Below are 25,495 nucleotides of genomic sequence, written 5' to 3' on the forward strand. Positions count from 1 at the left end.
CGGGAAAGGCCAATGGGGAAGCAAAGATCCATGTTTAAATCAAACTTTTTTTTCTTCTGATTTAATTTTAATCTAGTCTGGTTTCTTGTCCTGGTTCTCTGTACTACTGCATAGGTTGTGCTAGTTCAAATAAAGGTCAGGGAGAGGTTTAAGCCAGCACTTGGCTTGCAAAATTACAGCCAGCGTATTTTTGGCATCCAGCAGAACAGTGGGTAAAGTGCCTAAGCCTCAGAGGGTCCCCAACAAATTTGAAACAGTCTTGAAAGTTGCTAGGTAACAACGTTCACCTCCCGGACAAGACTGCAATGTTTGCTCTGACAAAGCAATGCTTGTATTGCCCTTGCTTCTGCCCTGGGAACGCGTTTGCTGAGGACCCATCTCCTTTGCTGCCAGAGTATTTCCAGTCTCTAGTCCAGGTGTGTAGCTGGATTTTGCTCCATAAAGCAAACATTGCATTTTAAATGTAGCTATTATAATTAGCAGAAGCTCATTGTTCAATTCCCCTTCCAGACAGGGATTTCCAAATGTCACAGTGTGCTTAGCACAGCTGACCTGTGCCGATGGCTGTTCTAAACGCAACTGACCTAGGAGGGTCCAGGGCGAAGAATCAAGTCCTATCACAGGAAGCGAGATGAAAAAACAAATAGGATAATTCTCCTCCTTCATCCTCTACCTTCATTTTCCAGCACTGTCAGCAAGGCAAGTTTAGCAGAGAGACCCTCTTCTTCGACACAGAAGGTATATTCACACTTGAGGCCAAGCAGGAATTTCGTACTTGTTCTCTGGGTCAGCCCCTCAGATGACTCTGCCTCGTCCTGGTTGTCCTGCCAGGGTACCATGGCATGAAAACATACCATGATAAGAGCAGTAAGGGGGCAACAAAAAAGGGAAAAAAACCCCAAACTAGTACAGCTTCTGGCTGCTAAAACCATTTTGCAGAGGCTATGGCAAATGCAGAGACCTAGTTTAAAACAGTATTTGCTTTCTAAATCTGTTTTGGAAAAGCAAAAACAACCTTAGTCCTTATCAGTAATATGCGGCATTAAAAAAAAATGGCAAAGTATCTTTTCCCAACACATACATACCCACAACAAAGAGCTCCTATCCTTGAAGGAGAACGCTAGCACTTACATTTCCAGGTATTGCATAAATCAGTGGTTTCCAGCCTCCTTGAAGACAAGCTTCACTTCAAAAACCCTGGCAATGTCCACACCTCAGCATGTCCCATGGAACCAGCAAAAGTCTAGCCGAGTTTATTAATGCAGGTCTCATGCAACATCTCACCTGTGATGTACTTGTGTCTCACCCACAGCTCCTGCCTCACTGTTTGGAATATGCCAGTATAAACTTCCCGCGCCTCTCCGACACCCCATGAGGCACTAAAGATGATTAGCACCAACCCTGCTCAACAAAAGGAGAAAGCAAAGCACAAAGATCATGTGTCCTCTGCAATGCCACAGAGGCAGTCGCAATTTACAATTATAATATTATACCTCATTGGTTTTCTACTACAAACAGAATAGGATTTAGAGTCAAAATTTGCCTTAAGTTGTAGGGGGAAAAAAGAGGAGGGTTAACAGTACCTCTATCCAAAGACAGTCCTTACATTGAAAAACCTAAAAATCCTCCAAGATGACAACTGGAAACAAAAAAAATGTATAAAATAAATTTTTACCACCCTCAAATAAAATCAAACATCCCTGTGCACCATGGTCATGCTCCTCTAACTTCCTTGAAGAGGAGCAAAACTCTTCTTTTAGTTGAGAATTTATTCAAAATAAACAAATCCCAGTGGATTTTAAGCACACTGTAGAGGCTCCAATAAAAGTCATAAAAAAAGCAAACAAACTAAAAAGATCCTCTCTTGGCACACTCTTGAAAGAAGGATTCACCACGTTTCTGACTGACTGCCACTGTAGCTTAAATGAATAATCTATAAATAGGCAACAAATGCAAAGGAAGCACTGGAAGGAAACAGCAAGATTTTTGTTTGTTTGTTTTCCCTTATTATTGTTTACTCATTTGTTGGGAAGTAGGTGTCTAACAAGGTACAAGAAATGTGGTAAAAATACAAAGAAACAGAAAATGATGGGGTATGGGAAAGAGGGATAAAAAGACATGAAGACGTTCAAATGTATGAAGTGCACAAATACGTCTTTGCCTCTAGTTTTCCAGAGGACTGAAGGATGAGGGATGGGAGAAGGCACACAGCTATGTCAGAGCATCAGTTAGTAAATGTGCCACACTCGAGGTAAGCAGTGACAGAGAGACAAAGAGGTAACAGAGGCAGTGCCTATCACATGCAAAACACAACCCTCAACCATGATGCTGACTTTGGTGCAGTTCATTCAGAAACAGCGTTCAGGCTCGACGTTACGATGGAACTGCTTTCTGTAGGCAAACTGAAGCTGGTGTTTAAACCATGAGTACACAGGGAAAACATGCTTGTGACTTAAGACTGAGGATGCCCTGAAGATCCCCACATACCCACAACTTGAAGGCTTTTATGTTATCATAAAAGTCTTATCTGAAAACTCAAGCTCCTGTGGGCCATCTTGGACTAATTTCTAGTCTTTTCTACATATCAGATTCAACATACTATTAAGTGCAGTCATTAAAGCAAAGCATTGGAAGTGTCCGTGCAGCCGTCTTGTGGGAAGAGTCATTCAAAACAGGAGTGGACTCAAAACTATGAAAGTTAAGCAGCCATCCACATCCTAAGAGAAGTGAAAATACTCATGTCAATGAACAACAGAGCTGGGGGAATCTGAGTCATTCCTAGAGAGGATCTAGTTTCTGGAAAGCATTTACAGGAAAATTTCTAATAAACTCCATTTTATAACATTGAATAATCATTTCTCAAAATAACTGGAATTTTTATTTCACAGCTCTTGTTCCAACCTGTCTGCTCTCTCCTTCTCTCTCCCACAGCTAGTCTGACTGCCCACAACATCCTCAGTCTCCAGCTTTCCGGCATTCATCAAAGCAGCCAACTTACATATACTTTTATACTGGCATATTCTTCTTAATTACTCCTCTGAATCCTATGCTCCTTCTTTCAAGCCTGAAGGAGGCTCTCACAGAATCCAAGGAGCAGAAAACCTTCTGGTGTCTCTTTCCAAAGAACTTGACTAGCTTTAAGGTCCTTCACTACTCCTGCAAAGTCCTTCCTTTCAGCTCTGTGGCAGATCTTGTCTGGTCCGTGGAGTTTGCCAGCGAGCCACCAAGGACCGCCACTGAGGCTTCTGCTCTGTGGGGATGGAGGCTTATCCCATGCCAGCTCTGCACAGATTTACAGCTTTCTTAAAGTTAAATTATTTCCTCCTGTAGGGAGGAGGAGAAGGCTATCAAAATCGCCTGTAATCCAAACTTTTAGACTCCATCAGTTAATATCTTCCTTTACTCAAAAAAAGGTTTGGAAAGGGTATGCAAGGGGTAAAAAAACAAAACAACAACAAAAAAAACCAACACCACCACCCCCCCCCAAATCCCACACCAAAACCAAAACACCCAAAACCAACTGCAGTGACAGGAACAGAACAAGTAAACAAACCATCCTTGCATAGCACAGGCGTGATACCTATTTTGTGTTTGCCAACCATCAGTTTAATTTTCATTGTAAAAACTTGCAGGAGAGTTACTGTGAGGCCGAAGTGCTGGATTAATCAATCTGGGGCCGAATTCCTTTGTTTATCCATAAAATAGTCAGAGCAGAAGGAACAGAAGTGCGTATTTCCTCCCATTGCCCCATCAGTGCTTCTCAATTTTGGGCTGAAAGGATTAACTCCAGAGGGAGAACTGCAATTTTATCTTAGACATGGTCCATTCGTTCCTTGGCCCTTCTGCTGAGACTGCCAACAAAGATGCCAGGCAGGATGATATTTTTGAGATGCGAGTGTTTATCTTCTCTGAGTGAACCAAACAGCAACTCATTTCAGGAAAGCAATCCAGCAACTCACAATCACTTCTCGCTCTAGCAAATGCAGACTGACAAGGCAAAAGGTGAAACAGCTTGATGGTCCCATTAGAAATCTTTGAGTTTCCTCACACCTGAATGCCTGTCTAGCAAAGCTGTGCTATAGAAACATAAAAGATCTCCATTTGGCAAGGAAAGGAAAGAAGTCAGAACATATGCCAAGATAATCTCAGTTATTAGCTCCCGCCACAAAGGTACAAGATGTATTGAATTGCTCCTCCATCGCACAGCATGGGATGCTCTGAGGCTGGGAGCTCTAGTTCAGAGGCGTGCACAGGCTCGCTGCTGGATGGGCACTACAAGGGATGCGGGGAGTACACACACAGCTAATGCTGCAGGCAAAATTAAATCAAGCCATAGAGCCGGGGTAAGGCAACATGGAGCATGACTGTAAACATTTGCAAGTAAGAATTGTGAATGCTTTTTTTTTTAACCTTCTGTTCATGCTTAAATTTTCTTTCTTCTTAACTAAGCAGATGAACAGCTATGAAGATTCACCTTTGCCTAAATGTCGCTGACCTCAGGGCAACAGCAGCTTGCTTGTCCGTCCTAGGCTGATACATGCCAAAATGGTGACTCACTCTTTCTGGAAGAGGCCATATAAGAAAGGTATATTAAAAAACGTACATTTCTTGTAGGAGTGGCCAGATTTGTGCCATGCAGCAGCTCCCAGGTGTTCATGAAGGCCTGAGCGTGACCTTTTCCCTCTCTCAACCCCCTTTGCTGTTCAGAAACAAGTGGAATCCAAAGAGCAAGTGGAACGCAAGAGAAACTAATATCCGCAATAATTACAGTAATGTGTGAAGTGTTGATGGGCTGTACAAATCAGATAAAATGAATTTGGGTCTTGCCTGGCCTAAACAAAAAGATGCTCATTATCTTGAGAGGAAACACCACTTATGAACAATAAGGTCATGCCGCACTGTGAAGATAACTGTCATTTCTCTATATAGCTGTGATAGTCTTACCTACTGCCTTCAGAAACGTACGTAAACAGAAAAGCAATAAAAAGCCTGTAGAATTAACTTGGGACACTATGCTATTTTAAGAGCATAAAGTCAGTCATCTAGAGTTCTTTAGATATGCTTTCCTGGACATGCACTAGGAACACACATGTATTTACATTGTGCTTTTTGGTAGTAATAATAAATTTAAAAAATTAACTGACACTTTCAAGCAAGCTTGGATATGTTTGGTATCATGTATGTTAAACGAATTTAATACTAATCATGTATTTTATACTGCTATAAACATCCACAGGAATTACATACATCTGCATAGGTAGTTCTGTGCTCATCACAGGCCCCCAGGCAGCCTCTGCCAAGCGCAATGAGCAACTCCACTTCAAATAAATACCACACATAATGCTAACAACTTCTCTCTTTTCAACAGTTCTGTGTGCTGCCATGCTGCAGCTGAGATACAATTAAGTACACTCAGATGATCTCTGAGCAAACGGCAGCGAGAGAGCCATCTCCACCTAGTAAGAACGGCAGCATCAGAGCCCTGGGTACCTCCAGTCAAGGCTCTTTGAACAAGGAGGGGGGGGTCTCCCTGCAACACTCTGCAAGTGGGTGCTCTTGCCCTTTCAGACCCGCATGCACGGAAGGCAAATAACGAGTGAACATGGTTTAGCCACTGCTTGAATGTTCCCACCTAGAGAAACATGGGTTTGTCACCACAGTCATGCAGACATCACTCCTAGCTGTCCGTAACACCTTTCTTCATACAAAAGGTCACAGAATGCTTCAGAAACCAGCAACCTTATTTTGCTAGATTTACAGAGGTCAAAGGAGCACACATTTTGTCTGAATATTTGAGAAATTGTGTCCGGGAATTGATCTATCCTAAGGCTGTATTTTCCACTAATGAAATGACCTCTTATAAAAGGGAATAAACCAGATGATTAGAAAGTGAAGAACACTGCATCTGTATGAACTGTCAATAAAATTAAGAGTAGTCAGAATATAATTACCAAAGGTAGGGTTACAACTAGCTTAGCAATAATATGTGCCACATAAAGTAAAGATCATTGGTTCATGGTCTCTGCCATTAGGCCAGTTCCCAACTGCACTGGGCAGCCATGACTTTAAGAAAAATACAGAGTTTGTGGGCTCTCAATTGATACTGCCATAAATTAATACTGATACAGACATTTATCATTTCTTTGTGCACATAAATAATGTATGGTGGCAGTCTTTACACAAAGAAGCCTCAAAAAACTCTCCCCTTACACAAGATATTCTACTTAAAATAACCTCTACAAAGTAATTACTCTGTTCACATTCATAGCTACTGAATATATAATTTGTTTTTATACACCGATAAGTGTAACATGTAATCTTTCAAGCTTCTTGCTGACTTACTTTAAAAATTAAAAACACTTAGGTTTAGCAACTCTTCCAAAAATCAGCTTTCCAATGGAAAATGAGCTGTTTCTACAATTTTTGATAAGAAAGTAAAGTTGATGCTACAAGAACTCATGTTTGCGAGTCTGACGTGTGGAATGCAGTCAAGAGAACACAGTATAGATAAAAATCAATGTTTTAAACCAGAAATCAGTTCCATTTTTAATGCGGTCTTGAATAGAACTGAAATTTGAGTGTACATCTGTCAAAGCTATAGCCATTATAGCTGTTTAAACAAATTGAAAACATAAATCAATTCAATATGTCAAATCGATGTGCCATACATTTCATATCTATGTTACTGTCACCACAGTTGGATTCATGGCACATGTATTGTACAGTAGTACTGCCTCTTTTATTGAACAGCGTAAATAAAATTCAAAAGAAAAATGTTACAATTTGCATTACAGGAAGACTGTGGCTTTTTCCAAAACTTAGGACTTCCAGTTTGTTTTGCTGAAAAGCTTTTAGCACAATCAAAGCACATTTGACATTAACACTGATTAAAGCAAATAGATAAATTGCAAAGCCTCTGAGAAAACAGAATTGTTCCTTACAATTTACTCGGACCACCCCTGAACAGAGGAGATCTATATCAACAGCTTAGTCTTTATTCACAGCTTGGTGAAAACCACTATCAGCTGGCTTTTTCACTTATTCTGTTCCCAGCCTTTTCCAAATATTAGTAAGCTAGTCACATTTAAGTGAAAAAGAAAAAAAGAAAAATAAAGAGATAATTACAGCCACCTCCCTTTAAATTCTGTTCCAAGTTATCACTCGCAATGGTGCTGTACTCTAATTCATGACCTTAATAAGAAACCAAAGTGAAGAAATGGAGAAGCTGCAGCCTATGGACAAACCTGTCCATAGGGTAAGACAGGGAGAACATACAGGAGCAAACGCAACTCATAACTATGGAAACGAAAGTATTAAAGGTGAATAATTATGTATGTTCTGAAATAAAACAATTGCGATCGGCTTTTGCATTGGGCACCATTCAACTAAGTGTGCTCAGGCACTATGCTGAACCAGGCTTTTTAGACTAATTAGTTCCCTGAAGAAACACCCCTTCTACTACTGGTAATTAAGGCCAAAATAAGAAAGAATCAATGGGCTTCAAAAAGAAAACCAAGACAGCAACTACTGTTGTTCTAATTGCCACAATAACTGAAGTATTAAGTGTATTAAAGTGGATCTTGCAATTCTTGCAAACTGCAAAGAGCATGAGCGTTAGGATCCACAAGAGCATGGGAACAAGCTTGTGTTGATGTTTCTTCTCAAAGCACTTTTTCTGTTTGTATATTATAACTATTTGGTAACAGGATTTCAACAAAAGTCTGTAGCTGGAGCCTATAGAAACACAGCAGGTAGAAATGTGTCGAACCATGTAACAAGCCTGTGTGGAGGCCCTGCAGGAAATCTTTGGAATCTTTCCAGCATGTTTTTAAATAGAAAATAATAATTAAAAATATTAATCCCTCTTTCTTACAGGAGACCATCATCGAATTAAAAGATGACACGAAAACACTTACAAATACATACTTTAAATCTTAAATTATGCAGAGATTATGTAATTATTCTGAAATGAAGCTCTACAAATCACAGAATTCAAATCCAATCATTATAAAAATCAACAAATCTCAACAAGTTCAGAATACCTCTTAAGACGCCCAGACAAGCACTATTTAGTGTCATTAATACAACGCAGAGTTGGGGAATAGCTAAAATTTCCATGGCATTTTCCATATAAAACATTATCCCGATGTGCAATCTTAGGTTTTACCTTTTTCACAAGATATTTACCTCCTTTCTCCCCCGGAACTGCTTGGTTTCCACAAGCTGTGAAAGCTTTCATCAGTGCGAGAATGTCCCTAAGTAGTAGTTCTATAATTAGGAGACGCTTAACATCAACCTTACGTCTGTGCTAGCACTGAAGCCTAAATCACCAATGTAGTTCAAAAAAGATGAGGTGCACTGGTGAGAGAGCACCTCTGGGATATCCAACAGAAAAAAAAATGGTTCTTAGTTTGGAGACAAATTGGCCAGGGCTGGCCAATTTTCCTGTCCCTAATGAGCTAGGCACCAAAATATTTTTTGGGTGGTGAGCCATGTGAACATGTATCACACACTTCAGGCAACTTTGGGCTGGAAGTGCTCCAGAGGATGTGGCATTGCCTCCAATGGGATCCTATCACCCTGCTCCAGAGAGAGACCACGTACCCTGGAAGCTGTTGGGAAGCTTTGATCGTTCCCATCCAAGGATCAGTCGAGTACCCCCGAAGACAAACCCTGCTACCAGACATGTGGCACAGCAGTGACATGGGTTGTAGCTGCACAGTCCACATGGATGAGACCAGCAGTATGTAAAATCACCATGCTTTCCAGCTTGGAAGAAGATTCAAAGAGTTTAAATCTCCAAATTAAATGCAGAATGAAGCTTGTCTTATTTGTTGAATGTTTCTCTAACATTGCAAAAAAAAAAAAGCAATTCTGTAATTGTGGAAAGCAACACTGGAAAGCTGGAGGAACCTGCCCAGCAGCCTCCCTACTGACCCGCAGCCCTTCCCTCCACACTGCCTGGCTTGCAACAGCAAGTGATGGAGACTGACATAAGATGTAAGAATGTATTTCTACATTTTCAAAGCCTTCCCTTTGAAAAGCTAGCAGCTACCTGTTCCTAACCCCATTCCCCAAAGATGCTTAATTTGCCTTTTTCCTTCTGTCTTCTGCCTGTGAGGGAAGAGACATGTTATCACTGCGCTACTTGCATCCCGATTTCAGCCCCCTGCTCCCACAGCTGCACACTCGCAGCAGGAGGGTGATACGCACCATATTGCACAAAAGCAGCTCTTTTTATGCGACGTCTTTGTCTGCTGCCATTTGCCGGGGACAGGGCCACTGCTCCCACTCCAAATATATTCTTGCTTCCTCCTCCACCTAAACACATCTAATTGCAAAGCCTGTATCTCTAGGCACAGGCATGCAAGCTCTCCAGTGCAAAGCGTTTTAAAGCTCTCGACACCGTATGAGATGCTCTCCCCTGTTCTGTTGTGGTAAATATGACTCACAACTGCACATCAGTTATCTTCTCTTTCCAAAACATCACTAAGAAAGAACGCAATTTTAAATCTTCTGTAGGAATTTAGAACCAGTTCATAGATTTCTCTTGTTTCCTATAGCCAGGTACATTTGAAGCTAATCCAAATTCCCTAGGTCAAGCCTCGTTCAGGCTTGGTTATTCGTAACATCACTGGAAGGGGCTACAGGAGGATTTGTTTATACCAAGAGCATTTTTAGGGGAGCACAGCTTCAGGGGGAGGGAGAAATCTTTTTGTTGCTGGCATCTATCAATCTCCTAGGGGCCAAAGTGAGATCCTTTAGAGGTTGAGTACAGGAGCATTCCCACGTCCTCTGAGCATCACGCCTAGACAGCAGGTTGATGGTATCAGCACGGTTTTACCTAGGCTAGGTATGCTTTCTGCAGACTGGAACACTTCAGACAGCAGAGGCTGCAGGAGTCCATCCTAAACTCCCTGCATTGCTAACACAGGTGTTAATTTATATTTATCATTACCAGAAATTTGTAAGTTTAGAGAAAGTCAAGGTGTGATCTAGTCAGTAAGAGAACAGGGGGCAGAGCGTCACAGACTATGTCTACACCAGGAGCATGATTTTCAGCAAGAGGTGATGGAAATTACGATGTCTCCCCTTGTTCCTACTGCACTCGAAGCACAAGAAGGCAGCCGAGCTGGAAAATGCTTTTCTGTCCCACGCACTTCAGTAGCCTACTTCAATATGCAGCCAAGAGCAGCAAAAGGGTCCTTAGGGCTGCTCGGTTTTCTGCAACTGGCAATTCTTCTGGGGGCTTGTCTGTAAAGCAGCTAAAGGTACAGATATTGTCTTAGTTAATGATTTGATAATGATTATGCAAGTTAGTGCCCAAACATTCTCACTTCTTAAGAATGATGGAGGCTTGTGGTCCCTAGGAACTGCTGAGTTAAAGCCATTCTTAAACTGTCAGAGTATCCACACACTAAAAACAGCTGTAAAAATCTACCTGTGGTGAAAACAATGCTGGTTTGTGCAGAATACCTCCAGTATAAGGCAGTGCCATGGACTACTTCTCTTGATCTTTCAGGACAGATCCAAAATGGGGACTCTCCTCAAAAAAATTAATAGTAATCGAATTTCAAAACCTAGTTTGACCAAACAAAAAGTCTCAGATACGCAGAGACAGGCTCTGCTGCAGCATCAACCAATTTTAAGAGGCACTCTTCTTCCACAGAGCAGGGACTGTCGCCTTTAACAAATCATTAAGCCCCTCCGTGACCTGACTTCCTCATTTATATGATGGTTATTTTCAAGGTGCTCTCCCAAAACACAGCCACTGGCAGGTGTAAAAGGGAGGGGAGGAAACTAATGGCTCCTTGACTTGACAAGGTCACTCAGGTCTGAAGGAAGATGAAACGTGTGAAAGAAGAGAGAACCCAAGATAATCCATTTTGCAGGACCGCCGGAGGACACAGAGCCTGACCTACTCTCCTTTAGAAAAGAAAAGAAACACAAAGGACCGCAGTGGTTCTCGGAAAGGCTCGAGTCTGCCAAGAGATGCCAAAGCGTTCAGGTTCAAAATGCCATTTCGACAAGGTGTTTGCTTTGTCAGAAGATGATGTCCAGCCCTGTGACTGCTTCAGCAATCAGTGGTAGCTGGTGCATGAAGCACATTAGCATCACCTCCAAAGAGGGTCTGTTTTCTCCCACATGAGTCACAGATAAGATGCTACAATGACAGTAGAAGTCTGGGCAAGTGAAACATATGCCATTCTGGAGTGGCAGGAAAGCTCTAGTGACTTGGATTTGATCCTCACGAACATCCGAAGCAAGCAAAATAATCTTCTCACTGCTTCTTACAGTTGTCACTGAGAAAAAACAGTGCACAAAGGTTGGATGGCAGCAGAGAGGTAGAGAAAGTAGGCAGAAGAAATCTGAAAATTAAAACAAACTCTTCTGTACCTTGCACAGATGGGAGGAAATTTCTCTGTGAAGTTCCCATCATCACAGAAACCCCTTCTGCTACGTAAAGAAGTAAATTACCTTTCAGGGGGAGAGGAAATTTGGCAGAGGAAGGATAAAGCAAGATAAACATAAAGTGTGGATCAAAGAGAGAAAAAAAAACCAGAAGGTAAAGAAGTGGAAAAGCACTGACGGGGGAAGCTGGGTGAGAGACAAGGAGGAACTGTTAACTGCTCAAATAAACATTTTATTGCATCCACACGTAAATTTTAAGCACTTTAAACACCGGGGTGACTGCTAAGTAACTCCTTTTGCAAGGAGCAGATTTGTGGCTAACATGACAAGAATCAGCAATGCCCAATTTTCACTGCGAGCAGATGCACTGCAGTTATCAGGTGCAGATAAGGTGACAATATTTGGTCAATGAGTTTTGAGGTCACCAGTAATGCCCGTGGTGGAACAAAAACACAGAACATATGGCATTTCATGTGCTGAAACTGTCAGACTCATAATTAACTGATTAGAGTACATATGGTGCTCACAGACAGTGTAAATCTCTCAATGTAAAAAATGCTGGAGACCATTGAAGGTGTCAGCATGAGTCTTCCTTGCAAATCTCTCTTCATTAAAGTTTCATATGGAGCCAAGTGTGTTGTAATAAAATCGCTATTAATGGAGTTATATTTATGATGATTTCTCTTTTGTGCAGCTGGATTTAACTTTTCAAACACTAAACTCCACATCAGTGCTTTTTCACAGTACCTGCTGCATGCACAGAAGCTTCTTGTCTTGTCATATTTACCTTGATATTAGAAGTAATGGGAGCTAACATAGTAAAAGTTAACCACGATCGGCAAGAAAACTGTTAATATCACCAGTATCAAAACAAAAATTCATGCCGTGATATAAATATGGCTACAATTCTGTTTATTTTAAGTACTTATAGCAGGCTGGCCAGGGACAAACTAATTTCCTCTCCAGTTCCAAAACACACTTTTAAAAAGACGGTGAGTGACACATCATTAACCACATGAAATAGGCTGACACAGCCTGCTTGCTTTTCCAGCCACCATTTCAGATGGCATTTTTCTTTGCATCTTCCCCCTGCTTTACATTCAATACTCTGTAAAGTGCTTTCTTGAACCTCTCCAGCCAGATCAGCATTGTGGAACAGGGGGTCGGGCTGGGGGCAAGCAGTCCTGGAGAGGATAAAGCAATCTTTTTCAGTCCCAGAGCAGACTTCATGTTTGCATGCCCATGCATTAGAGATCCAGCTTTTCTCATCAGTCATCAATGAAGGGGATTTAAAAAGTTCCCCATCAGCCTTTCTTTGTCTTCCAGTCCTCTGCCCCATCAGGCTCTGACAGGACTAGTTCGCATGCGGCGACGCTGCGTGTCTGAAGTGATCCAGGATGAAAGCATCCTTCTGTATTTCAGCTTCTGGAAAGGTGCCTGTAATCCAGGCAATGTCTGCGATGCAGATGCAGCAGCGCTCCCAGCAGCTCTCCTGCCCAGCGAGGGACGGGGAATGAGGGAGTCGGGCACGACTCAGTGTATCACCTAACTCCATCCTCCCAGCATACATTAACAAACTACTCACACACAACCTTCCACGGCTTACATATTCCTCTCTTGTTCCCCATGTTCTTTTTAAACGGCTTCCCACCTCCATCTATACATCAAGCAAAGGACTTATCAGGGACCTCATCTCCCTAATGAGTTAAAAGCTGTTGCCTCAGCCCAAAATCTTCCTAGTCCCATGCGGCTTCCTCCTCTTTCCTACTGTGTTATCACTATTGCTCCATCTTCACCAGAGAGCTTCCTGCCTCACACAGAGCTGCTGCTGGAATGGATGGGAAAATCTCCATTTTTAGAGTAAAGAAAAATCCCTGTTAAAAATATCACTTTTCCCCCTCTATGATTTGTTCAGAGGTGGGGCTGCTGCTAACAGATTAGAGTAGCCAGAAGAAACAAGGCAAAAAAAAAAAGTATCAAAGGGCTCTGTGCTAGGGAGCACAGAAAGAGATTTTGGTAACTTAAGTACTCAGTAGCAAAAAATAAAAAAAAAAAGAAAAAAAAACTGTGATAAAAGAAGTCAGAGGGGAGACACATGGTGCATGGTGTGAATTTTAAGGTTTATGAACAAAGCTGAAAGGTAGAAGCTACAAAATGTAATGCAAGAGGATGCATTTGCCTTAGAGGCTGCAAAGGCTTTTTTAAATTCAAGATGCTCCTGGACTGCAGCGATACCTGCAGCCTCCCCAGCAGAGATGCAGTGCACAGGGACTGTGCAAGGGCTGCTCCTGCAACAACCACACAGTGTTCCCAGCGTACGCTGAGCTGCCAGAAGCACTCCTCTGTGGGCATAACTGTGGTTACCTGCAGTGGTATACCCTCTGTTAACTAGTCATCTTAATTGTTTTCCAGTCTTTAACCAACTTAGCCTAGCAAAAAATAATAGTGTCAAGCCTGGCCTTTTCAGCTCAGATCCATCACTCTCTCTCTTTGCAGCCTCCCCAGACCTTACCTGGATCTCATCAGACTAGCGGGGCACGTTGGTGCTTTGCTGCCACGTGCATGATGCTCACAGACAGGCTCCTCTCATTTTTCTGTGCGACTCTACAAGCTGGTTCTGTACTGCCCTCCCAAGCCCATCCACACCAGAGGCTTGCAGGATGCCCTGACCCTTCTGCCATACTGACTTAAACGTGTGGAAGTTCCCTTTTTCCTTCCCTTCCCAGCCCTCCCCATCAGAGATTTTCTCCCACATCTCAGAAACAACTGAGGCTCCAAGGTGCCTCATTCCTGCTGTCGTCTCTGTTTGCGAGATGAGTCATGCAGGTGTCAACATTTCTAAAATTTGTACAGAGGCTCAGCAGAGCTCGGAGGGTGCAGAGCATTATGTTAGAAGTTATTAATAGCTGCTATCGACCAGTTCTTTGATCTACAGGCAGTTGATTACAGCTGCTGCTCCTGATGATGAGGCACCAGGAGTCCTACCTGTACCTCAATTTCCCTTTCCAGTTCTCAGATTTTTACTAGAACAGAAAACTTCCTCCCAAAATTTCAAAATAGATGGGATTCAGCAGTCAACACTGAAGTCAGAAAGGCAAACACAATCAAGTGAAGCATAAAATTTTACTTTACAAGGGGAATACCAGGTCTTTGAATCCTGCTTCTAGCAAAGTCTTTGAAAGACTTAAAGGTTGACATCACACAAAACAAACCTCCAGAGAACACAGCTCCTTTCTGAAATTTTCCATGTAGCCCTTAATCCATATCCATGAAAACAAACTTAGAATTTGTTCCCTATAAATACTTAGAAGAGTGTAGCAATTGGTTCCCACACTCTTCTATGCTTTCACCTGAAGAAGGAAAGGTAATTTGCTATTGCTCAAAGACACCACACACATTTGACCTATTCAGTGAAACAATTTGGGAAACTTCCCTCCAACAACCCAGAGCCATTGTTGGAAACAACTAAGAAAACAGGGTAAAATAGCCATCTATCACTTTATGTCAGCGTTGTCTAGTCCTGCTCTGTCTGGTGGTAAGCAATATCGTAATCAAAAGGCAATATAGAGAATCATTCTGATACAGACAAATTCAGGCAAATTTCCATTTCATCTGATGTTACCAGCTAACTTCTCTATCAACTTGCCCAAAACTTCGCAGAATTTCTTCTCTGAGAAACAGGGATGAAGTGGACTTATACCATGATACCGATCTATACCACACTATGCTGCTCTGCCTGCTAAGGCTTTAACGGTCATTGGGGCCAACATTGCCTGATTTAAGTCCCCACCTACCAACACAAGAAAAGAGCATTTTTATGGATGCCAGAAGCAACAAAGAGGTTTGTGCACAGCGGGACAATCCACTCTACAGCTTGAACATGAACCTGAGGAGCATCAATTTCTACAAGTTTTACTCCATTTGAATTATGGCATCTATAAATCTATATGATGGTGGAACTAGGTATGAAGAAAGGAAAACTCACATACTTATGACTACTGTAAAGCCTATGTAATAAAACTGCCAAGCTTTAAGATCACAGACATGTTCCAAATATTTCAACTCATGACCATAAAGCCCATTCCACTATGACAAAGTACATAGGGGAACTATTTGGCAAATATGTGTTAACATTTACCTCATTACAGTCACATTTCAGATAACAAATTTTCAAAAAGAGAACTAAAAATAATATAAGAATTCCTTCAAGAAATACTTCTACCTTTGGAAAGAATGTTTTTTTCTTAGAGAAAACCTAGTAAAAGGCATTTAATAGAGTTACTGGTATTCTGGGGTTTTCAGGCCCAATGCCAAGACGTGAAGAATTAACAGCAGACACATACTTTACTTCTTCAACGCTTAGAGTAAAGCTCTTATAAACACACACTCACTTACACTGTGTACAGAAGAGCCCTGCTACACATGCGATATAGTGAATCACTTCGACTAGACCACAGAGAAGACACTACACCTGCTATGTTTCATTACCCCTTTACTTCCCCTTTATACAACCCTTTAACCCACAGGGACTAGTTGTCACTCCAGCCATGCAGTACAGCTATGCCCAACACAAAGAAGACTCATCACATCCAAAGATGATTATTCTTGGCTTCTGCCAGCTTTAGGTGCAGAATAATAACTTGTGGGTCTTATTGATCCTGGAATTTTGGTGTGAATCTTGCAAATCTGTCTTCTGTGAGAGCAGATCACATCACTAGGTAATTCAATCTTAAAGGCCTCAACTACTTCACTCCTGGGGTTAGAGCATGATGCTTCTTTATTACCTCCAGCTCGGTGTTATGAGCATGCAGCTTCTGCACCATCTCCTCGGCCTCACGCATACGCCGGTTCAGCTGGGGCGAGTGCTCCGAAGGGGTCAGCTCACTGTCATACGACTCCAGAATTGCTCGCATCCCATCACGCTCCTGTCAGAAAGAACAGAAACCACCTTTAGGGATAAAGCCCCTGACCTCACTCTGAGGAGAGGGTTCCCAGAACAATATTCTACATTTTTGACCATTGTTATTTTATACGGCAAAGAAACCATGATGGATATACACTCATCGTCTTCATACCGGTATCAAGCCACAGATGAACACACAGTTCTAATAAAATAAATGTTGCTGTTCCGAAAACTGAAAAATTAGACCGTCTTGTGTATATAAAACCACATATCCCTTGCAGGAAAGCAACATGCATACACTCTAACAAGCAGATGGCAACTGAAAACAGAACCTGCCTTCATTTTGGAGACGTTATTCTAATTCAACATGGCTGAATGGGTTTCTTCAGCAAAATATTTAGTGTAGTACTTGACATTTTTCCTGCCAAAGAGTTCCAGCAATGAACGAACAGAATTGTCACAACAGAAATGAAACAGATTTGACAACGAACAAAGTGGCTGAGAGCAAATATCCTGTAAATGGTATGTGACTTATCACTCATTAAACACTAACACTCAGTGTTTATAATAAATATTTTTTCAGAGGTTAATATCTCGCAGACAATGTGTTTGGCTCACTTCATTCTTTGTTGGCAATTATAACCAAGCATTTGCACAGAAAGATGAAAAGAAGGATCCCTCTCCCCTCCCTGAGAGCATTCACACTCCGAAGTGTAAAGCTTGGGCTGAAAGCTAAAGGTAAAACTTTGTGTGGGGCCCTGGTTGAAGTACTTCCTAATGCATTCCCAGCTTCAGACAGCACCTAATGCCTACCTCCAAGGCATTGATGGAGAAGAAGAATGGGGACAAAAGGCTGAAAATTTAAAAAAGTCAGGTGTGTTTTAAGGAGATTACCGTTTACAGTGCAATATGCATACAGGGATTAGCCAGATGAAGTGTTTTATCTTTCAATTGCACGGAAAAACCATGATGTTTGTGAGGCTACAGAACAGGGTCAAAGAAGCACAGGCCCCTGGCATAAATCCAAAGAGTGAAAACTCTGAGGAAATCTGACAGTGCTGCCTCCCTCTCACTGCTAAAGTTTGCTACCTTGCCCTGTTACAGAAATGCACAAGCGCTCTGCACAAACCAGTTCTCTCGTGTGAATTCTGCCATCACAAACATCCAAAATATCATTAGAAGATCACTCAGCTCTATAGCTGTGCAGTTCACATCCAGACCAGGCCACTGCCATTACATTGAACCTGGAGCACTTCATAAACCCAGCTTGGCCATGCTGAAATACTTCGCTGGGATCCTGCTCTCTTGGGGAAATCAGGAATTGCCAGGGTAGAAAAAAAAGGTCCTTTTCCCCCCACCCCCAAATGAAAAAGGCTGTATTTCAGATAGTGAAGGCGATGCTAACCACTCAGCTGAGCAAGCCTGTATACAAAGGTTATCGCCTCCTTCAAAATCTAAAGGTCAAAGACTGAACATGGATAGCAAGTGTACGCCTGGGGAAGGGAAGGAAGATCCAAATTCAAGGTGTGAAAATAAGATGAGGGGCACTGCCAGAGGTACAGTGTGTGTTCAGACCACGTCACGGATTGAAAGGTCAGCCAAGATGGTTGGGTTGGTCAGCAGGTGAAAAGATCCCAAGACCAAAGGACAGCCTGAGGCTACAGGAACTGAGTTATTAAAATAATAAAGAAAACCAGGTTTTAACATAAATAGCACTGGAAGCTATTGCTAGTTCCTTGCTCAGGCCTGACTGAAGAGAAACATTTTTCCAAGGAAAGAACAGTTTTGCCATAGTTTAGAAAGAATTATTCATCTCACAGACATATGAAAGGAAATCCTTCCATGTTCCTGCAGAAGAAGAAAACGCAAAGCCAGCCACACCACACCTGCCTTGTAATGAACTTGTTTAGCAGAAAGGCAGCAGTACAGGATTGCTCCATCCTCCTCCTCCCCCTCCAACGTACACACACATCACCCAGTCTGCCCAGTGCAAACTCTGGCAGTTTCTCCATAAGAAACTCTCCATAAGGCAAACTGCTTTGGCTCAGGAGATGAGTTTCATTCCCCATTTATTGCAGAATCACTGTCTAGAGCACAGAAGAGAACATAATGACAGCATTTAGTGAAGGTATTGGTTTGATCCTTGCATGTTGTTGCAATTAGATCTGCAATTACAGCATTCTCTCTCTTTCTCTGTACTCCTAGCTGCTCCGCTATCCTAATTTTCTACTAAACATCTTTCATTGATGTGATAATTTAATGCTGCAACGTTCTCTCCATTACAGCAGGGCGGTCCCAAAATCCTTAGCATTTTTTCAGCAGCAAACAGGACCCCTGGCAATTCCCATCACACTTGGCTTCCAATTAACTGCTGAACATGAGGTCATTTCAGTCATCCCCAGCAAGATCCTAGCAGTGCCCTGAGCTGTTTAGCTGCAAGGAGGACAGACTTCTGCTTTCACGTTAGGATGGGAAAACTGTATGGGAGCAGGACTGTCTACAGGCTGTCTTTCCCCTAAAATCAACTACAGACCTTGCCCTTCAAAGCCTTTCTCTTAAAGGAAGAGTAAACTTCTCAAGAAAAAACACGCACGGTAAACACAACATAAGCTGTATTGGAAAAAAAGGTGCTGAAAAGCTGAAATAAAGGGTGGTACAATTAAATACTTGATCCTGGAGTTTAGTTCTCCTCTTTAATTATTTCTAAATATTAATACTGCAATGAAATCAATTCTCAGCTTCCAGCAAGTGGTCCCCAGCTCCATTTTTTAAATTTCTCCCCATCAAGAGCACTTACTGAAAGCTTTTCCCTCCCTCCTAAAGATCTTATTAGTTTGGCAGGAAACAGAAGTTCCTGTTGAGAAGTCCTTTGTCTAAAAAGATTCCCTAAAATGTAATCCTAATTTAGTAATTGCTGCAATATCTCCTCATCCCACATAACAGCATAGTCCCCAAGCCCCATCAAAAACCTCCCCAGGGACTTTCAGATGCCCTTTCTAACCTTTTTCCAACACTTCTGCTTTCCTGCTTTCTATCAGGAGAGTATTCATTAGAATTACTAAAAAGCAGTTCCTCTGGGAATTTCCAAACTTCACCCAGCACAGGGCATCTCTGCTAACTCACCATGGACCGTACACTGGCACACTTCCAGGTGCTCTTTACCTTGACCAGTTTCAAGTCAACACCAGAACAGAAATGCAGCTTACACTAAACATGCCCTAAAAGCAGAATAATTGGTTTTGATGTTCATTATACACCCAGGAAATTAATGCCCCACAGCAAACTCTGGTGCTGCAGCTTGAAGTTGTGTTTGAGGAGATGTAGGTTTGAAAAAGAGGAAGGACAGTGATTTTTTCAAAGGTTGAACAGTTTCCCTTCCTTCTGCCAGCATCAGCCAGTTCACCAAAAGAATGTGTCTCCTACTATTGCATAAGTAACTAAAAAGAAAATACGTTTTATAACCACAAACTAGAGCTAATCCCATGAAAATGTGCTACAGGATGGCACCTTTGCAAAATGCTATTCCCTAAGATCAAGCTCCTCTATTTCTTCTATGTAAAGCCAAAATTCGACCTGGCTGACGAGAAGCTCAAAGCTAAGGGAAAATTTTCTTCCCCAGCTTTCACATGTCAGAGGGTTACCAGAGTGGTTTAGAAACAGCAGTAATATAAGTGGGCTCCTCCAGGACTTTGGGGTTAATTTTAGGGAAAGACCTGAGAACTGTTCTCATAAGCACCATCATCATCATCCCTACCAACAACCCCCATGTTGCTGAAAAAGTGCTACTGCACGACTCCAAGGGCAGCCCACGGCTTCAAATGCGTGCATACTGAGGCGTATGAGAGTGACTCCCAGCTGTGTATTGGAAGCAGCTGAAGAGTAAAATATAAAAAGTAAAAAAGCCATCTGACTTTATATACATACATATAAACTCAAGCCCTATTCCTGTTGATGCTTGTTAGCCCCTCCTCAAACATACATACACACAATTCACTGCAGACTTTCTAATTAGTTGAAGAAAAATCAATAAGAAAGAAATTAAAGTTACAAATCTAACTGAAGTCAGTCACACACCCAGGGAAAATTTGTTCCTGGGGTAAAGTTTATCTAGTGTCATAATTTTATTGAAATCCTATATCTTCCTATTGACTTTTATCGTTTCAAGCTGGATGCCAGAGTTATCATTATTAGAGTCTCAGTGTTGCTTGAAGGCCTGAGGTTTGGGGTTTTTTTTTTCCTTTTATAAACAAGCTGTAATTGTCTGGTTTATTGATCAATAAATCTTTCAACTGCCTCTCTTCACCCGGCTTCTGTTCTGGTAAGTCTCCTGCACCATTCTCTGAAAGAAAATATAGGGTTGCTGTTTTTTAAAGAACAGATTGTTTTGTCATTAGCAATGAAAGAGCAGGAATTGTACCGGTCGGTTCTGATAATGGCTTTTTAATGACAGATTCTAGTCACAGTAAAATCTGCTTTATTTCCACACGAGTGAACTTCAACTATTAATCCATAACCCAAATGCACAGCTCACTTGCTCTCTCACTTCTGCATGGTTTAGAGCCTGGCAGAGAAGACAGAGTTTGTAAAGTGGAATCATAATGATATTTCCCACTCGCTGCTTTTTTTGATGGTACAGAAATATTCCTGTTCCTAGTGTTAGATGAGCTTTTTGTTTAATTAATGATAATTTTTGGAGAATGTTAATAGACTGCTTCATTATAGGAAATCAGTGGCAAGATTTCCCCCTCCTCTTCCTCTCCAGACTCCTAACTCCAAATTAGTCGTAATAACAGAAAATTTCGAGACTGAAGAAAGAATATGGAGCTTCAACATCAAACAGATGCTATTTGCAATCAGGTATAATTTAGCTAAATATTCCTTGTAAAAACACAAATAAAAGAGAAAGATGACAGTGTAACAGAGGTCTATGCTTTCTTGCTTTAAACTATACAAATACATACACAGGAAGAGGGAGGTGGTAACTGGGGCTTGACCAGATGTTTAACATTAGTAAAATTAGCAGTGTGAGGTGTGGGAACATAAGCCAAAATATGGTCAGAAATAACTGAAAGAATACTTAAATTTATTAGATATATCAGGATATATCTAAATACATAAAATACATAAATATATCAGGACCTCCTGACAAAATATATCCTCTTAAGATACTTCAAAAATTAGCCATGGTAATCTCGTCTCCACTAGCAACTATAATGAACTCATGAATGGCAGACCAGGCCCTAAAAATAGGACAGAGGAACAGATCCAACCTTTTAAAGAAGGATGGATGAGGAGATATAGACTCTCGCAATTATAAATTACTTCAACATTTTGGTATCTCATAAAATACTTGAAGAAAACATTAGCAATCAAATTGCAAGCAGCTAGAGAAGAATTAGGGACAAGAAACGATCAACTGAGCCTTAATATGAATAATATCAAACCAGTCTAATTTCCTTCTTTGACAGGTAACTTGTTTACTGAATAAAGGCAAACAATAAATGTGATAAATCTCAACTTCAGCGATGTGTTTATCAAAGAGGAGGATTACAATGCAACAACATCTCTGTAATTTAGAGAAATGAATTTGTATCAAGGTGATGAAATTCATGAAAGCAAAGCACAGAGCCCCGCATGTTGTGTAGCAACACAGACACCAGGTACCATTAATAGGCTGCAGCGTCAGTTGGCACCTACCCCTTCTCAAAGCCGCCCGTTCGCACGTACCTCGCAGGAAACATCTGCATCCCACTTCAAGCTCGTCGGGATATGGGCAGCTGCCCTGTACACCACGGAAAAGCATCAGCTGGGAAACGTGCACGGGGCTACTGACAATCAACAGGTTCTGCCCCAGCCTGATGGCTGGAGGAATTGATAAGGAACTGATACATTGTTAGGCCTTACTTTGTAATTAGGTTTCTTTCTTCAAAGACTATGTTCACATCCCATTACCCTATGGAAAATGGGGGCGGGGGGGGGGGGGGGGGGGGGGGGGGGGGGAGAAGTAAAAACAAAGTGACAGCAAGACCCAAGAAACGGAGGCCTGAAGGCAGAGCTGTGGCTAAAGGCACGCTTGGTTAGACTTTGCTATTACGGGAATGCATCTAAGGGAGCTACATTCCCTCAGCTCCTGACGCCCTTGGGGCACTGCTAGCAAGAGCTAAGAGTCTTCCAGAACAGACAAAAAAAATCAAGAGTTCTATGCCAAACAAAACCAGCAAAAATTAAATTACCAGAAACTTTTCAAATCCTCCTTGTCTACAGCAGCATCTACTATCACCAAAAGGCAAATGGTTCCCCTTTCTCTTATCACCCTTAACTTTTGCACTAGCAATTTTTAAACCAAAATTTTCTATTTCCAAACCTCCAAAGAGCTTCCTTCTCAGCTACAGCCATTTCCCAACATTTCTCTCTGTGGCTGACCTATTTTCACATTACTTTGCAAATTAGAACTGACTGAAGACACATATGTATATACACACCATTGACTTTCTACTCAAGACCTCAATTAAAACAGCATTTACAAAAAAGCCTGTTAACTCCATAAAAATAAAAACATCCAGCAGATTTCACTACCTTTGCACTGACAAGAAGAACGTTAGAGAACGGCTTTTCAAAATATTCTTACCTCTCGAATGTGACTTTCTGTCTATCAACCCTCTGCTTTCATTTTTTGCCCTTCAAGCCAATATAAGGCTATCGCAGGAACCTAAAGATGGATTTAACCTATAAAGAAGGCCTTCAGATGTATAGTGCCCTACAACCAAGGCTTCTCCAACAAAAATAAAACATTTATTCTTTGTAAGTCCAAGTACCTCCATTCCTGTCTAACCTGAATAGGCGGAAGAAAGGTCAGAAAGAGTGATGTACTCTGTAACCTCAAGCACACAGTAAACCAGGAATTAAGCATCCCTATCTATCTCTCCCATCGTTTCTCTACAACCGATGGTTTTCATCGCTTTTTCTGATACTCTCATAACAGAGCCATTTTCTTGGTAGGAAAAGTACTGTATCATTAAGGTTGAACACTGATTTTCCACCCAAGGTTGGAAGTATAGAGAAAGCCACCAGGGGAAACTGCGGCGAGAAGAGGACACAACCAGGCAGAGAGCCTGAGAAAGACGATCAAAGGCTAATTTTAGCTGCCAGAACAAGGCATTCAGAGACACTCTTAGCTTCCCAACCATCATTTCTTAAACTTTGGAGAGACTCTGCAATCTGACTGCTCTTCTGGCAAACATTCAGCAGGCAGCTTTAAATGTACACCTACAAATACCTGTGTATCTTACATGCTCTTATATTCCCTAAGTTTTTCTCCAGATTCATAGTTCTTCCTTTCTAGCTCTTGTTCCTCACCTCCAACGCTTCTCTACAGAGAGCTCAGCTTGCCTCATATCCTGGCAATGGACCAGAGCAAATAAATCCACTGTAACTCTTTTAATCTGTCTCTGATAAATCCCCTGCTTACTATCTTCAGGAAAATTGTGCATGGTCTCTAAAAGCCTCATTTTGCTTATAGCACATACATATGCCAGCTGACAAGCAATCACACAACTGACACTGCAGCAAACTAAATATTATCTGACTAAAATACCCCTGGGGTCCTCTTGCTTCACAGTGAGTTTAACATGTTTAGTTATGTTTCCTAGCCTCCTGCTGCCGTGAAATAATTTTAGGATTTTTCTTCATTTAACTCTCTTCTACTGGAACGCTCGCCACTGCCTATCTCTAGCACAAGCTTGTTTTTCTATCTTGGTGTATTTCTCATCTCTTCATTCAAAAAAACCTCCTCTTTCTACCATTTCTCTTAGCCCTGCTGCTGAAGTGGTGGTAATCTTGCACAAGTGTGAAGCTGCCTTATTCACCTGCCTCAGCACAGGACCACTCTCCGCCTGACACCCGTATCTGACACCGTGCGCACAGTTCTCATTTGAAAAATGGTCATTTCTTTTTAAAAAAAAAAATTAATACCATACCTTCTTCAACCTAACCACTAGATTACCATTGATGGTGGAGGGAGGGTGTACAACTGACAAGGAAATGTATTCATCCTTACTTACTGGCAATAGAAAACTAATATTTTATAAAGAAAAAAAAAAAGAAAAAAAAAGAAAAAGCCATATTGAATCCTGAAAAGAAAGTTTTTGTGAGGGTGCATAAGATTCTTCTATTCTGCCAGTGTCTGCAGCGCATAAAAATTCAGCCCTATGTTAGTTCCTTACCCTCAGATTTCTTTTTCCTCCTGCCTACTAAGTAACCCAGGTACTAGCCTCTAAATCTCTTAACAGCCAGTTTCCTGCAGTTTTAAGTGCTTAAATATTGTTAACCTGTGAGAAAAGTAAACTGAACTGTGCTCTTAAGCCGGTGCAGTTATGTCTGCAGAAATAAAGGAGGAGGAATCGCACCACTGTCCGGGCTCTGCTCCTGGGGTATTCAGGCTAAACCAGAACTGAAGCAGGAGGGCAAACCTCTCGCATCAGATTTTGAGAGGACAGAAAAATCAGAGACCTGAGTTCATCCGATCAGCTCAACACAGCGCATTCCATTGAACTTGAAAAGTAATTTTTTGGTCCCCTTATGATGTGTGAAGAACTCTAGAAATATTGCAGCTGTGGCTTTTTGAAGAAGGCAAAGAAAAAGGGCTTTTAGCTAATGTTTCAGAATATACATCACCTGACTGCTTTATTAGAAAACATTAATAATTTCCCATATTTTACTTAATTAATAAAACACTCCCTCTACTACCTCCAGGGTATAAAAGATCAGCAACTTCAATAAGAGTTTCAGAAATTATACGTCAAGTTATCTCCTAGGTCACCCATAGCATATCTGCACTGTCTTTAAAGGATTCTTGTGGGCAGAGGGGACACAGCTCCTTGCCCTCGCAGCCCAGCGATACCTCCTCAGGAAGAGGACACCACACGGAGAAGCCCGACAAGACTGGCTGCGTACCTGCTGCAATAGGACTGTCTCAGGCAAGCGAGTTTAAGTACCATGCACCTTAACAGACATGCAGCCTGCAGACAGCCACCCACAGCACCTACGGTGCAAATCATCACATCATGTCTGACCAAATTTGCAAGCCATAGGGTTGAATGCATCTATACAGAATGCCTTTCTGCCCACTATACATTGGGGTTAAAATGTTTTCACTTATCTATAACAGCTGTTGGAAACCTC

At 41.6% G+C, this 25,495-nt stretch overlaps 1 protein-coding gene across 1 annotated transcript in view; it reads right to left on the minus strand.

Annotated features, from left to right (window-relative positions):
- MAD1L1 (mitotic arrest deficient 1 like 1) overlaps positions 1 to 25,495 on the minus strand; it is a 380,415-nt gene that overhangs the window by 201,756 nt on the left and 153,164 nt on the right. Inside the window, exon 12 of the mRNA XM_082311897.1 lies at positions 16,197 to 16,337. Within this exon, the coding sequence (XP_082168023.1) occupies positions 16,197 to 16,337 (141 nt within the window). The remainder of the gene's footprint in view (positions 1 to 16,196; positions 16,338 to 25,495) is intronic.

The sequence above is a fragment of the Platalea leucorodia genome (assembly GCF_965183815.1).
Source record: "Platalea leucorodia genome assembly, chromosome: 5".
NCBI classification, from domain to species: domain Eukaryota; kingdom Metazoa; phylum Chordata; class Aves; order Pelecaniformes; family Threskiornithidae; genus Platalea; species Platalea leucorodia.